Genomic DNA, 17116 nt, shown 5'->3' with positions numbered 1-17116 from the left:
GACTGGGGTCCGGATGCAGGCGCCTTTTTATTTGATGATTGTAATTTTATAAATCAGCCTAATTCATTTCGGGATTTATTCAAATCAAGTGGATTTCTCCCCTGCGTTATTGTATTATGAAAAAGTATGTCCTAATAACATAAGTTTGAGTCTTTGCATATAAAGAAGGGTGCTCCCTTCGTTCAATTGTCTCAATATAAATAGATTGAATTTTAGAGCCTGTTGGCTCTTATTACTACAATATTAAAACAGTCAATATAATAGTACTACATCTTTTTATTTGGGGAAATTACAAAGAAGACATTTTTTTTCAAGCTACCCTGAGTGAGGTATCTGGATTTTCATCTTTAAACTGATCGAGAGGTGTGGCTTGTAGACAAAAGGAGTGGCCCAATCAGCATCTATTCTGATTATGAGGAGGGCGGGTGCTGGTGTTGTTCTGATTTCCAAACGTGAAAAGTGAGTGCTTGTAAACAGCGCGACATCTTTGCCAAACCATTTCAACCTGCTCCTTGTTTGATGGATGTGTGCAATAAAATCTTTTGTTTCCCCACCTGAAAGGCATGTGGCGTATCATCCACACAGTACACCCGCAGGCTGTAGATCATGGAAGTGCCCTCCATATTCCCAAACACAGCCAGCTTCAGCCTCTTGATGGCAGCCTGTGTCAGCGGCTCGCCCACAAGGGCGTATGAGCCTGGCTGGTTGAGCAGCAGGTGGCAGCTCGTGGAGTCCATTAGGCAGTAACAAGAAGTGGACTCATCATCTACCAACATCACCTCCTAGAGCATAAAAAGAGAACATTACAGGCTTTAATCTCTTAAAAGTATGAACTTGTCTGAATTCCCCAAGCGATATTAACCTTCCTTTCATGATCATATTTTGTGACTTCATGAATCTTGGACATTTTAGACTTAGTCTGTAATCATTAAATAATACTTTAATATTAGTCAATGTTGAGGTTTACATACACATGCTTAATAAGACAAGGCAATGTATTATATATATTATATTATATTCCAATAGACCTAAATGAATAAACAGCCTTTCAAGCGGTGTTAGTTTCCAAGATGTTTATTGATATTTATATCTTGTATTTTCACAACCATAGGGCACACCTAAAAGTCCCACATTTTCTCTGAAAATTGACTGGGCGCCTTATAATCTGGAGCGCTTTATGTGTGGACCGAGTTCCAAAAATCTGTACATGTCATGTGATTTACATGAGCGCTCTGCTGGACTGACTGGGAGCATTACAGTGTGTCAGCACCCTCTGTTGTAGACGGCTGGAGACTAGAATCAGTTGACAACAGACCAGTTACGTTCATGTATGTGTGGGAGAAAGCTGGATAAAATGGCCGCTGTCCACAATGTCGTAGTCTTTCATCACAGGTTGGATTAACCTTTACACAACAGACGCTGCCCAAAGCACACCACTCACGACATCTTTCTAACCATCCATCTGATTGGCTGAGGCTGAAGCACTCCCAGAATGCTTTGCAGCACCTGGGATATGAATGGCATGAGAAATACATGTTTTCTGTTAATTGTATTTCTTTGTTCCTTGTTTTGGTTGATTCATTGATTGCTGGTATGCGGTTCAGTTGATGTTGGGTGATAGTTTTGGTTTTGATGTAAAACTGTGATTGTAGATAGTTTTGGGACTGCTGACATGCCTACCTGAGTTAATTTGTCTGCACGCACTGTTGTTTGAGTTTTCAAAAAAGATGGCATCAAATCTGTGGGATTGCTCGGCAGGAGACTGACTGACTTGAATGACAATGACAAGAGGGAACCTCGTGATCTTTATAGGTTCTATAATAAGAGTTAAATAGCAGGGAAGGTAATTAGGTAATTTCCAATATGGGGCAGGCAATGTTACTACTTCCTACTTTTTAAATACCCTCTGGAAAAAGAAATCAACAGATAATCTTGAAATGTCTTCCGAAATGAACAGGTTTCAATGTTATATACAGGTTTTCGAGGATAAAGTGAACACTCAAAAAAAATCCTACATGAAGACATTTTTATCCTTCACAATAACAAGGCTTGCTTTTCTAAAACTGCTTCAACACGCCTTGATTGCTATTTTGTTAAATTCAAAGAAGCACATAAAACATAAAATATTCATTCCAAGAGCTGCTTTGATGAAACAAGTGAAATTCATTCTTTTTCACCGCTGCGGAAAAACACAAGAGGTTTAAATCACACAAGAAAAAAAACATCTGCACAGTTGGTGACCGATGTCTGCGGAACAAAAAACATTAGCTACTAAAGTAAAGATGTTGGTGCATACAACACAAAATAGTCACGTGAGCAACATCGTGTTTTATTTATGAGACAACGGCATTCTAAGCACTTCATTATTTCCAACTGGAGAGAATAAATTTATATCAAGCTTTCCTCCACATTTTCATTTCCAACATGACAATATTCCAGTATTTGTTTTCATATTCAGAAAGGAAACACATATCAAATACTGTAAGGTACTAAATATCCTGAACCAAACGGGATTTGAAATGGCGATGACAATTATTCACTCCGCAATTACAAGGAACTGGCAGGAAAGTAAATTAGTTGTTGAACAAACATCGAGGCTCGAAATAACTTTTTTCTTTGAGGAGCCCATTTCCAAATCAATTCCTTAATTTGAGTTACTTTTTTCCCAGGTTAATCCCAGAGACCTGAAACAAGGGTTTTATAAAAAAAAAAAAAGAAAAATGTGATAAGGTTGAATGCAGGGCAATGTATTGAAAAATGTAACTTGATATTTATGTTTTAAGTATGGCGGGGCTTTGGTTTTGTCTACACGCTCCCGCACAAGCCGTTGCAAGCCTAACATACCCAAGAGTGTGAACAGTGGTTCATACATTGTTGAAGAAGGTAGCCAGTCGCAGCGGGAACTAATGAGTGAATTGCATACCATCAACACTTCATAACGTTCAGTTTGCCATGAAGACTCATTCCCTAATCAAGTATGTGAAGGACTATACTGTGACATCAAGATAGCGTGACTTTTTGACCTATTCAGCCAAAAGGAACACTTTGCAACAAAATAACTGGCCAAGCCTATTTTTTTGTCACTGCTGTTATTATCAACAAAAATGCAAATTGTGCTTTTTTTCTCACCATCATGCGATTATGTTTTACAATGTTATGAGATTTTATGCAGTATAGTTAGCATTTTCCAGTCTCCCCACAATATCGTGATAATTATCGCATTGTGAAGTTTGGATATCGTTTTATCCCTAGGAGGGACCCACCTGGGCGGCTGCACTCCCCACCTTCCGAATCCCACATGGAGTGAGCGGAGGGAAAACTTCAACCCGCAGAAGCTTTGGCCACATTGAGTGTTTTTTTTTTTTTGATATTCGAACAATCATGGGTCGAGTTCAGTGATGCCTGTGACATTTGTCAGCTCTGTGTTTGCCACGAACTTTTCAACACGTGGTAATGTGAGGTGCAAAATGTGAATTTTGAACTGCTTATTTCACGCCTTGAAAAATCTCATGCATTTTAAGCCAAGTGACCCTCCGTATCCTGCAAAATCTAACCATCAGATGTTTTATGAGACCCAACGTGGGCTTATACAATCCATGAAATGTGTGATTATATAACTTAATAGTTGCAGTGAGAACAAATAATATGCTCTAGACTGATGCCAGAGGACCATTATTTCTTTTCTCTCGTAAAAATGATGAGAAGCATTGAGAAATCCACAGTCTTACCAGCAGCCACGATGCAGGACAACAAACCTCTAGTGCTCACTTGGTGCTGGTCACTGACCTGAGCTCCAAAGTCGTGCTTTTTATGAGGTTCTGTTTTAAGTTTTCCCATCGACAAAACTGCATAGAGTTGTATTATTTGTTTTCCCTTTTTTATGATAACACGTAAAACTGTGCCTAACAAATGGCACACCTCTGAAAGATGCATTTGGTCACTAAGCTTATGATTACACATCAAAACTTCTGGCAGGAAACAACGCGAAAAGTACAAAACACTGTGAGAAGAAACTCTGTTTCTATTGCAAAAAAAAAAAGAAGCCATAAGAGCAGTCCATAATGTTTGATGCCTTCATCACATAAATGTATTGTTTGCACAATCACAACTTTTAAAAATTGTCTGACCTTGTGGAATTTAAAACTGTTAATGTATGAAGCAAGACATAACTTACTGCCGGGCAATATCCCAAAGATGTTTTCAGAGAGCGGGTGGCTTCAGTTCGAAAGTAATATACTGTCACTTCAACACAAAGTTCTCAAGGACAACAATGACAAGCTTTTGTTTATATGCATGCGGCGTGAAAGTTTGAAGGAGACTGCATATTGACCTACAAAAATGTCCAAACATACATCAGTTCAAAAAGAAATAGAAAATAGATACTTGGGAAGTACCGGGAAGAGGGAATACTGGATTTATTATTTTTATTATTATTAATAATAGTATTATTAATATTACCGTTGTTGTCCTTATATGTACAAGCCGATTGTATGGGCTCAGTTGTTTATTATTAATAACAAGTGTAGTAACCCTTTCTACTAAAAAATTGTATAACTACATTATACTAATGGATTAGTGGATATATTGTGTATTATGGTAATCGTTTATGAAACGGATAAAGAACCTTTTAAAAAACAACTTCTTCCTACTCCTTTTCCAACATGTATTTAAAAACGGCTAAATTGGGTTGACAATTGTCTATACCTTCTTTTTTGGGGCTTTTATTCAATGAAATAAACACTAAAAAAGTTCAGTTATAGATTGATGAAAAGTATTAAAATTTTTCATAGATATATTATTATTATTATTTTTACATTTGAATAGCATATTCATAACTTTGAATATTTGCCTGATCCTGAACTCTTTTGCGGAAATTCCATTCTAAAGTCCCCACTAACTTTGAGAATACTTAAAATCACTCTGATCGATGTTAAATTTTGAACAAATGTAAACATTTGCATTGATAACATCTAGAAATAATTGTATAATCATTCATTCGAAAATATTTTCTCTAAACGAAGTAATAATTGTAAAATTAAAAAAAAATTCTAGAGATAACAAACATACATCTTAATATCCTTTATCAATTAGAATATTGTATATTACTAGGTTTGCTATTGCAGCTCAATAAAAATGTGAAACTTAAAAAATATTGATTATAGATTCACTATAATCAGTGAGAAATATTTCTTGTTCAATTTTTTTATAGTGCCGATCATTATCGCTTTCAGTGAAAACCTCAAATTCACTATCAAGAAATTTAGATTATAACAACAATAATTTTTTTTTAAATATAAAAATTAGAACTTGCCTTCTGAAAGGCATGAGTTGAAAGAATGGATTTAATATATTAGGAAACAAATCTGACATATATTCATACAAAAGAACTCTGGGTCGGACTTTCAATAAATTCGGAATTGTACTGAAAAAAAATCTGATCCATGTCACATATGGAATGAAAAACTTAAGTGATCTGCAGGATGTTTATAGCCATACCTCCATCCAGTCAGTGATGATGTCCAAGTTCAGAAATGCTTTTTTTCTGGGCTACTTTGTATTAGGGCTGGGCGATAAACCAAAAATTTACTGCACATTTTCCTGAAGATGCACATTGGCATTGGCATTTCATTGACGGTTTTTTCATTTTATTTAGCATTTTGTTTACAGGCGACAAGCTCCTTTGCACATGGCATTATTTATATTGTTGACAAGAGACCACTCAAATCTCTGGCTTTGCATGTAGTATCATAGCATCTTGGCGCAATCTATTTGCAGAAAAAGATTTTGCGAGAAGTACCCTTTTTGTCCTGTTCTTTGTGACATTGTTCAAGATTTATCGTGCATTTATCGTTATTGAGGTAAAATTGCTCAATATCTCGCGATATTGATTTGAGGTTATATCGCCCAGTCCTACTTTGTATCCTATTTTGAGCCTGCTTCCTTCAAATCATCTCAAATCGTACATCAAATTCTGTTTCCTATCTCCCTGCAGCCTGCACCCACATCTAAATAATTCTCCTAGTTAGGACATTTTATTATTCTTAAAGGGGCCATATTGTGCTATTTTGCAAGCTTTTAACATTCAACTATAGGCACATGTACAATTAGATATGACAATGGCAGAATGATGAACTAATTTCTTATGAAATGGCTTGTGGTGGCTATTTTTCTAACCCAAAGTGAGACGGGTGTTTCACTAAAACCCCGCCTTTAATGATGTTATCATGTATCATCACTATTCAAGATTTCTAATCCACCTCTGCACTTTTCTGTGGTTCGGGCAAGGTCGACTTTTCCTTCAGCAACCTGAAAAAGCAGGTTACCTCGATCTCTGTCACCATCCACCCTGACCCAACAGGATAATTCACGGTCAAAGTGAATGCCTTGAAGAAGGAGGATGGCGCAGTGCTGTTCCACCGATATCAGGAGGACTGTATCATTGTGCCTTTTTCGCAAGCAGACCCTCACCAGGTGAGAAAAAACAAGGGATCAGAAACAGACAAATCTTGGAAGTTAAGATGTCTCTGGAGGAATGTAGGCATCATTTTGGAGGAGGTAGGGCACCCATTTATTATATGGACTGATCATAAGAACCTGGAATAGATTCAGTTAGCCCAGTGACCACTCAAGACAAGCCCTGTTTTTTGATTGTGTCAAGTTGATCATATCCTAGCGTCATGGTCTCTTAAAATGTCATCCCAATATCAAGACAAGAGTTAGCCAAAAACTAAAGCCCTTTCGGTTGATGCATGAAAGTGATGCAGCAGCTCTTTCACATTCCATACAGCCTCCGTTTGTGTGTGCAGAAAATCATATTTGTACCAAGAACAGACAGTGGCTAGAGCATCTTTCCTTTAAATGACAAGCTCTTTTAAGTGCTGACAACCACACAACTGCCAGGGGCAAACATGCAGTAGTCATTATTCTGACCCGTGTGTGGCTTGCTAAAACTTTTTGTCCCATCTACATTTACATTACAGTCTGACAGAATTTTTCTCCTCATTATTTTCACTCCGTTCCATAGTTGCCATCATCCTGATGGTTACAGCTAAAAATGAAACAATTCAAAGAGAGGAAGAGTTTGTCTGTTATGACTTTGTGGACTCAAATGTTTCAAGACTTAACTGAGAATAATATAAAACACAGCTTCGATGGAGAGGGCAAAACGGCCAGACATCATAGGGATAAAACACCTACAGGTGTGCAATATGAACCGAAGGCAAACAAATGATTATTTTCTTTTTTAAATCATTGGAATGATGCTGAGAAGAAAGGTAAGATACCAGCCGAGTTGATTGCTCGTGCCCTGCACGATACATTGCAGAAAAACAGAGCATCGCTGGCAGCACATAAACAGCTCCATGATTTTCCACCTTATTTGCTAACATCGCAATTCATTGTGCAGGATCTTTCTTGATCCACGAATCAATATCTTGCTTGTCTAACAGCACCTTATGGCCTCTATTGTAATTCCCTTCGCATTCCCGCACTGACTGACAGCAGCCATGCCTCTTCTGGCCTATTACTGGCTATAATTGTTTCTTTATTTTACTCCTGCTACGACATTACCTTTATGTGGCCTGATGTCACCCTGTGGACACAGGGAACATAAGGCAGGATCAATCCTCCCTCACACAAATCTTCGTCTTTTATAGCTTGCACATAATTCACCAGTCACATGACCATCTGGAGCTTTTATTGCATACAGCTCATCGTTCCGATTCTGAAAGGTGCTGAAGCTGATTGTGGGAGAGGGACAGGTTACAGGAAGGACTGGTCACCAGTCAATCGCAGGGCACATTTCTACAAATGACTATTCACACTCACACCTATGGACAATTTATATCCTCTTTGAACCAAGAACATGCATGTTTTTCAAAGTTGGCGGAAGCTGCACAAGCATGTGGAGAACATGCAAATTTCACACGGAAAGGCAGCCGCTTAAATTCAAACCCGAATCCTCAGAACTACTAGTTATAATTAGCAGTATGCTGTACATTAGATAACATTTCAAAATTCAGGTCAGTTTCACTTAAAACATCACCTGTCAGGTTAACAGTTCGACTCTGGAAGGGATGAAGTAGACTTTTTTTGTGTGGGGACAAAACTTGATATCCAGTTCAAGTGAATTGACCAGTGTCTATGAAACCTCAGACAATTTACCGTTCTTGTGGTCTGCGAGTAGAACAAGTGAGAGTTAAGAATGAATTTCTATACATTTTTGTATACTTATGGACAGACGGGCTGACAGAAAGGCTGGACAGAAACACAGACGAGCCGACACACAGACCGACACAAGGCCTTTATTAACGCTGTGGGGGGATTTATGGTGTGGAGGATTTCAAAATTGTGAGGTGTGAAGATCAATATTTTCACCCCCGCTGGTCAATAGCACAGCTATTGTACTTCTATAACTTTGGGGATGTTGCCTCTGACTTCTTATTTAAAGACATAGAACTGCTGGCTTCTCAGGTCTGACCTGAACTGCAGGTGATAAAATATATTTAGACTTTGTACGGTGAGAAACAACTTTGCCACGATTCTCAAATACACTGCTCGGGATTAAATTGTCTGGGTCTTGGCTAGATACTTTCGAAAAACTTTTAAAATATGCCTGCAGCTGCCGGAATTATTTCCCATAGTTGCATGGGCCGCAAAAACAGATGGACTTCATTGTCTGAAATAAACCCAAACAGATATCATCACGGTTGAGAGGTGTGAAAACATCGGCAGCTGTTGCTTTATTTGTTTTTATGTCTTTTCAGTTGAAAATCGTGGTTCTCAGAAAAGTTGCACAATGATGTGGCAATGTAGGGACAAGGACATGCAGTAAATTTGTCAGCTAACTAGTGCATTTACCTCATCTGCATGTGAATGGAACACAATAAAATAAGTGGAACCAAAGGAATCACAACAAGATCTTGGCAAAAAATAATAAATAAAAATAATTAGGGTAGAGTCCGCTCACAGATCTTTTGTTTCGCAAAAACTGATTATAGTAAAGTTATACACATTGGAATCGGATAACCTAGTCTTGAATTTATTTGGGAATTAAAACCTGTTCATTCTGACAACGGGGTTTGTATACATAAAACATGTACACAGCAAACCCCTCTACTTATATTGCAGTTAAGTTTTTGATTTTTTTTCCCATTATTATTGTTAATGCAGTTGTTACACAATTTTTTTCATACGGCCAATTAAAAATTTTTGTTGTCCATTGTTCTTGCTCTCTCTCAATATGTTACATGTTTAACTGTTTGCATTGTTTGCTACATTTAAACACATAAAAAATGTAAGTGCTGTAATTGCAATAAAAACATGCCTTGGTTGTATTTAAAAAGGGTATTTCTACATCAATTGAATAATTTCCCTTAATGCGAAGGTGGTTTTGAACGTAACTCGCACGATGGAAGCGGGATAACTGTATTGGTGCTAGTGATATTCATCTGCAAAATAAAGAATGGAAACATAGTGGAGAATAGACCATTTAAGTAAAATGGCATTTCTGTTTTATTTGACAGGTGTGTTGCGCTTACCTCCCATTTACTCCCCTGGGTTCTTCTCTTGAGCTGGACGTTCCAGTTCTCAGAGTCCACCTCGGCACAGTGAGCCATTGTCATGGCCACTGGGTAGGATAGGTCAAGACCTGGAGGACCATACATCACCTCGGGGCTCAGGAGGATTTCACAGCCTTCCAGTGTATTGACACTAAACACAGTATCACAAAGTAGGTCAGTACGTGCGCGATATCGTTCTAAAGAGAGAGACTGGCTATAGAAAAGGCTCGTTCCCCCGATGAGCCTTCACTTAGTCCTCAGTACATCTAATAGCATCTAGGCCGTAGACCTGAGGCACTGGACAGGTGCTTAGGGTGGAGGAGCTCAGAGAAGTGGGGCAAGGCCATTTAAAGATTTGAAAACAAAACATTGATTCTTAAAAAGAACTCTAAAATGTACAGGGAACCAGTGAAAGGATGCCAGAGTAGGCAGTATGTGCTCCCTCGTATGAGTACCAGTCAAGTCATTTTGGACCAACTGGACACGCCTGATGGAGGAGTTGCTGACTCCAAAATGAAGTGCATTACATTAATCCAGCTGAGTCATGACAAAGGCACGAGTTACTGTTTCAAAGTGCTGTTGGGAAATGAGACACTTTACCATTGCCAGCTGCCTAACATTAAAAAGGCTGGATTTAACAACAGCACCAAATTGCCAATCCAATTTAAAATCACTGTCTAGTTTAAGACCCAAGTTCGAGACTGTTGGCTTTAGATGGGGCCCAAGACAGCTGATGAGAAGTACAAGGTGCAAAGCAGTGAGGGGAGTCCAGAAACCTGGACCACCTGATCAAATCAGATGACCAGGTGATCAGGCAGAAGAGTAATTGGTATGTTTTCTGGTAGGAAAGAGGATAGGAGACTTGGTAGTAGAATCAGAATGTGCAAGAATGTATAGAGTAATTAGTTAAGATAAGGACTGTGACACCGAGAGGAGACAAGAATACACAGAGATGCAACGTAAGGTGGAGATAGAGGTTGCAAAGGCCTAACAGGAGGTAAATGATGACTTGCCAGATTGGGCAGTAAAGAAGGAGAGAAAAATCCATACAAGTTGGCTAGACAAAGAGATAGAGATGGGTGTCATGTGCAGTAAGCAAGTTAGTGTAATTAAGAACAGGGAATTATTTGACTGCTGCCAGCTGTACTGGATAGATAGAAATAATACGTTGAGGAATTGATGAATAAGCAAAAGTAAGAGTGAAAGTGGCGATTGTCCAGGAAGTAGCGATGTTACAATAATATTGAGAAATCAGGAAGGACGTGAATCCTTTTTAATTTCACTTTATACACTCTCATTCAAAAATACTGGAAGAGTGAGGCCATGACAGTTGCAGTAAAATATGCAAAACATTTTAAATAAATAAACAAATAAAAAATAAAATATGCCAAAATCCCAGTCCATTCACAACTATGTGTCCGTCCGTCCGTTCATCTTCTGCCTCTTATCTTGGGTGGGGTTGCAGGTGCAGCAGCTTTTAATTCTTCCAACTCTTTCGGGGGAGGGATCTTAAGGCATTCCCAGGCTAACTGTGAGACATATACGCTTTCCATGTCCTCGGTGGTCCCCGTGGCCTCCTCCCAGTGGAACATGTCTGTAAAACATGCCCAGGAGGCATCCTAACCATTTGCCTCATCTGCATCCTCTTGATATCGAAGATGTGAAAGGGCAGCGGCTGTACTCTGAGCCCCAAGTACTGTACTGTACTCTGGCCTGTTACAGGCTTCACAAAAAAAAAAAAAAATAGTTGTTGAAATTTTGGGGGATTAGTTAAAAAAATGTATCACTTGACCTCCCTAATATAAATATATATATATATATATATATATATATATATATATATATATATATATATATATATATATATATATATATATATATAAAAGCTGTCAAAATTGTGTGTGTGTGTGTCTGTAGTGTAAGTCTTTAGGTGTTTTATTTTTTGTGACCGCAGTTTATCACATCCAATGCAATGCTAACACACACGCACCCACACACGCCTATACACACACGCGCACACACACAACTAAACATTCAAATGAGAGGAGCTTATGCAAACAGGTGGGCTGCAAACAAAACATGCCTTCAGGCTTGACTCCTTGCAAGCATGAATGTTCACTCTCCAGTGTTTATTGCTGCATAGCCAAGCTGCTGGATTTTTCTTTCAGTCCAGGTGAAAAAGTCACGGTGATTTGCTGGCGAGTTGGAGTGTGTTCATTAAAAGAGGTTTAGAATAAACAGGGCTTGTCAGTCTGGGAACACAGTTTGGATTTAAGAAGAAACGTTTGTCATCTAAACAACAAGGATTTGTTGCTTAAATTTTCAGTAGCTTTCAAAGTTTAAATCAATCATCACTTATTCAACATGTAAAAATGTACATATTTATGTCACGCATATGACGTTGGAATAGAATAATTCTTGAAACATTGGCATTAATTGTCTGTGAGGCTAAATTCTATGTTTTTTGTCATTTAAATTTTCAAAACTATTATACGCTGACTGGTCAAAGCATTAGGAAGACAATTAATTAGCCACTGCAAAGTCGTCTGTGACACTGCGATGTTGGTTTGCTGTTGTTCTAGACATATAGTCATACACATTGTTTAGTAAAGACCTAAAAAAAAAGTGTCAGACGGTAACATAATTGACTGTTACTCAATACATACTGGTCATGTATGACAGGACTGGTTCCAGATGGTTTAGTACAGGATGAGCTATGCCCCAAAAATTCACATCATTTTAACAAATCATGGAAAATGTTGATACAACTTCAATTTTGTACAGATTGTATAGAAACAGATATATTTAATGATTTATTTTGACTGGTCTATCGTCTTTCTGCAAGCATTAAGGAACTCTGGCAGAGAATCATTTCCGCACTGGATAATCTTACTGGAGACATACGGGCAGCGCGTGAACTATGGGCTTGATCTCTGGCGTGTCACAGGCGGCACATATATTGAACACTACTGAAATTGCAATGAAATAAACTTTTCAATTTCATTAATAAGATGCTTCACTGACGTGAACATTGGGTTTGTAAAAATTAGATCATAACTAAAATGCTCCCCCCTAAAAGACTGTAGTGACTTAAGTTTTTTTTTTGTTTTTTTTTGGGGGATATTTATGACAAATTGGCACACCCCCTTTTGGAGCTCGGCTTGTTATATTTTTCCGGTTTCACCGTCTACGTCACACCTGTGAGGCAAGCGAAGTAATACTGCTTGAATTATCACGCCTGTTGTCTAAAACAGCGACTGATCACCACTAAAGTAAAATTGCACATTACTACTGTTGCCTACTTCAACTTGTGAAAGTAAAAAAGCGTTCTGAGTAATATTTTGGATTTATTGACATCAAACGAGATTTATTTAGCGTATCTTCTGAATTAAAGAGCGCCCCTACCGGTGAAAGAAAAATCCACAGAAAAGTCGCACCGTTGTATTAGCCGCATAGTTCAAAATCGGAAAACACGGTAATCTTTTTGATATGTAGAAGTGGTCATAGGTTGGGAAGTCCACATGAATTTTGGTGCTAATTGATTACCATTTTTGGACGTTATAAGCAATGAAAGGACAATGATTTTCAGGGGACAGTTTGTAATCAGTACCTTTATTGACTCAGAGTGAAACACAGAGAGAGCGAAGGGGGCGTGGCCATAGTCCTCATTAAAAGTAAGCTTTTTTTTTTTTTTTTTTAGTGATTACTTATTTCTAAATTTCTCCAAAATGAATAGATCAAAAAGAAAACAACTACTTTCAGTTTCCTGATTAAAAAAATATACTATATATTGTTAGTGAACAATGGGCCATCTTGAACGATTAATATCAAAAGATACCAGTGTTATGTCGTTCGCGAAGGTTTTGTTTGATAAGAAAATCTTTTTAGTGAACTTCCTGACGTGATTCGTTCTTGGACAAATTTCAATACCCACACTTGCACCTTTGTGCCCCTCAATTGCGCATTCCCATCGAGTCTGCGAGTGTGTCCCAATTCCCCTCTTTTGTCCTCAAATACTCATTGCTTCCAATATGTTAACAGGATCATTTGAAGACAAGTGAATTGAATGAGTAAAACTGGAGAAGAGAAAGGAAAGACAAAGACTTGTCCTGTATATTATTGGGAACCGTTCTCTGAGTCGGCCAGCACAAGGACACGAGTGTGAAGACAGCTCTTTTACCTGAATCTGTCATGGTTGATTTTGGTTTAGTATTTAGTTTCAGGTTTTCCTTGTGTTACTTTATGTGTCTCGTTAGTTTGTGTACACCTGTGCTTTTCATCCCGGTCCCTTGAGTTAGCCAATCAGCTCCCTCCAACCCTTTGTGTCCTGTCCAGGTGTCAATCGTTGTCTTGTCCATTTGTTTGTATTTAGTTCTCTGGTTCCTTTCGGTCCTGATTGGTTCATTGTCAAGTCATCTGTCCTTTGTCCGTGCCATGTCAAGTGGCTTTTTTTTGCCTGTAGTGATGGGCAAATGAAGATTCTTGAAGCAATGAGGCTTTCCATGCAATTGATTTGACTCATGTCGAAAATTCAAACATGGTTGAATCCCCTCTGGGGATATCCCGCCTCCAAACACACACTTGATTTGTGATTGGTCCGCACCATCAGTGGGGCGATTTGGAATTCACAAATAGCGTGAGAATTCAACTTGCAGGCCAGGTCAGCCTTCCGTTTGATTGATGGGAATCTAATGTGCCACAGCCCATCATGACGCAAAGTAGGTTTGAAGTATGTGTGCGTCTGTGTGTGAGTCTGCACTGTTGCATTTGATCCACACATGCATGCAATTTATTGGGTAATAATTGCCCCACTACTACTACTACATCTAATAATAATGATAATAATAATAATAATAATGATAAAACATTATGTATTGAGAGATACAGATCCGCTTTATTGCTCTCCTATTACCTACAGTTTGTTTCCAGCTTAATTTTATCAGGAATTGCATCAATTCAGAAAGCTAATTGCGTTACTCTTTGTGGCCTTCAGATCTTTGTGCACACTGCCACCTTCTTAATCCTCCGTTATGCCATTATTCCCGGTTATGTCAACAACAGCTTTTGACAACTGAGAGTCCATGATCCAACAGCCAACAGCATTGAGCCTAATCATACACTTAATGCAAATCCTCTGCAAGGGGCAGAAATACAGTATGAGGGGCCGTCAGGGACATACTGTAATTAAGATTAGCTTTTACACGGGCTACTGAAATGCTCTCATTCACTGTAGCAAATCCCGCAACCTCTTGCATACACGAGTAAAATGATTTCCATAGACTAATTAAAAGACTCTCATACAAAATACTGAAATTCTCTCATACTGTCCATTCAACTGATATTAGATTGACTTGCATGCACTCGTTGAATACTTTTACATACACTACTGAAAGGCTGTAATGCACAACTGAATTTTTTGGTTCACATAAGTGAAAGACTCAAGACATGACTGAATTAAATTTTTTCGCAAGGCGTATGTATGGCTTTTTCACCAGTGTTTGTAAACAAGCATTTAACTACCGTGGTTTTGCAACCAAAGGTGCACTTCAAAGTCTCAAATTTCACATTTGACACTGTGTTGCTGAATACACCTGGTGGACTTGCAGGAAACATTTCACAGGGTCATCTGTCAAACTAATTTTATCCAATTCCATTGATTAGGCATTTGCATTCACATTATTTTTACATAGACGTACTTTCATAAAAAATCTTTGATATTCAAATCTGCCTGAATGCCTAAGTAAAAGTGTTGTGAATGACAATGGACTCATTGTAATTCAAGATTTTTATGAAAAAAAATTAGTTTCTCCAGCTTTCTCCAGTTTTGTTATTCAGTCTATTTCTTTTTTTTGAGGAAATTTCCCCCGCCTTTGAGAAGATCCTCTCACAAGGCACCCAAGAGGCCGGTGTGCACAACACCTGTGTGGCCAATATAAATAGGTGAGGGAACGTTGCCTCCATGGACTTCCAGTATAAGAGCGGGTCTTCCGTACGTGCAACGTGTCCTGCTGACATATGGCGCTGCACGTCTGAGTGTGCACACGGCAGAAAACTTGCGTTTACCATTGGCGTCTCCCATCTTGCGGATATTTAACGCAGAGTAACCCGCCAATAACTCGATGCTTGTTTTGAGCGTTCATCCTGTTGACAGATGCGCTTCCTTATAAACACAGTTTGGCGCGCGACCGCTGTGTCGACACGGTTCCGGTAGTGGTCACGTGACTTTCTTAAAGCAGTACGCGCACCGATACGGGGGTTTGCCCTGGAAGCTCGGCGCACGCATCGACGCTTCAGTGTCGCTGGACTCATCACTAGAAATAGCACTCTCAGGTGGTGCAGCGTCTTTTGGCCGTAAAATATGGTAGTTAGTGGAAGAGGGGAATTTTCTGATGAAATGGGAGTTTTGATATATATTTTTTTTTTTAAAGACCGTTCTTCAAACTAGTTTACCTCACTAATGTTTGCCCAACAGCCTGCAAATATACTTAAACGGAATATTGCCTAATTTTGCGATTTTCAGCAGTGATAATATTTTGCCTAGAACAAATTTGAAAACCTCATTATTTTTCCACGTATAATTAACTATATGAACGACCAATCATGGCTCACCTTACGCTCACAAGCTGAGTATATACATTGAGTTTTAAGTATACATTTGGGGCAGAGGAACTCAGAAGCTATATGTGACTAACTGCGCCGCTGTGTGGGTGAAAGAGGGATTAGTAGTAGTGTATATTGGAGAATTTGACTTTTACTAAGTATTTAATTGTGGATGTGAGCAAAAAAAACAAAAAAATAAACACATTTATGGGAGCAATTCCTTAGTTAGTGTATATAAGTGCTTCACGATTTTATATAAGTGAAAGAAATGTCAGTCGTGTGTTTATAAGTGATTTAGTAGCATGTATTAGAGCGTTTCAGCAATATGTGAATTTGTATTTCGCTGTTACGAAAAAGAATTTAACTATGTGAGTAAAAAAAAAATCTGTTGCATGTACTCTGTAGGGAGAGTTTTATTGGTGCATGTAAAAGCTTCCCTTTTTTGTACACAAGTAAAAGAATTGAGAGGTGAGTGAAGAAAGACTTTTCTTTATGAACGTGTCAGTGTATGGAAAAGCTTGTCACTTTGTATGGAAGTGAAAAGAGATTGTTTCACTACTGTAACGTAAAAGCATTTCACAAATTTTTATGACAGCATTTCAATAGTGTTTGCGTAAGTGGTAATCCTGAATTATGTACCTGATGGCCCCTCACAAGTGTACTTGCCAATTAAGTAGCTTGCCTGCTGCATTTCACTTGCAGCAGTAGCCAAAGCTTGCTGTGTCTTTTCTCAATTCCACTTGTCCTCACTCTTGATGAAGGACTTGATAGGGCAGCATCCTGAGCCCTTAGATGAGCTGCATTATTAAAAGTGACCAGTGACTCACTCCCCAGGGACCTGGGAGGCATGTAAAGAGGCAGACTGGGCCGGAAGAGGACACAGCGCGGTATAAATAAATATACACATTAGCAGATTCTATTCGCCTCACTTAAAATTGCGTGCAGTCGTCCACCTG

At 38.6% G+C, this 17116-nt stretch overlaps 1 protein-coding gene across 1 annotated transcript in view; it reads right to left on the bottom strand.

The window, feature by feature from the left end:
* The window catches only part of unc5db (unc-5 netrin receptor Db), a 208739-nt gene that overhangs the window by 25240 nt on the left and 166383 nt on the right, over positions 1 to 17116 (bottom strand). The window contains exons 12-13 of the mRNA XM_088301616.1: positions 9540 to 9711; positions 555 to 782 (exon numbers count right to left, since the gene is read on the bottom strand). Coding sequence (XP_088157742.1) covers positions 555 to 782; positions 9540 to 9711 — 400 coding nt within the window. The remainder of the gene's footprint in view (positions 1 to 554; positions 783 to 9539; positions 9712 to 17116) is intronic.

This window comes from Idiotropiscis lumnitzeri, chromosome 1, assembly GCF_059441095.1.
Source record: "Idiotropiscis lumnitzeri isolate Australia: NSW breed Sydney's pygmy pipehorse chromosome 1, RoL_Ilum_1.0, whole genome shotgun sequence".
Classification (NCBI taxonomy): domain Eukaryota; kingdom Metazoa; phylum Chordata; class Actinopteri; order Syngnathiformes; family Syngnathidae; genus Idiotropiscis; species Idiotropiscis lumnitzeri.
This window is presented reverse-complemented; position numbering and strand designations above follow the sequence as displayed.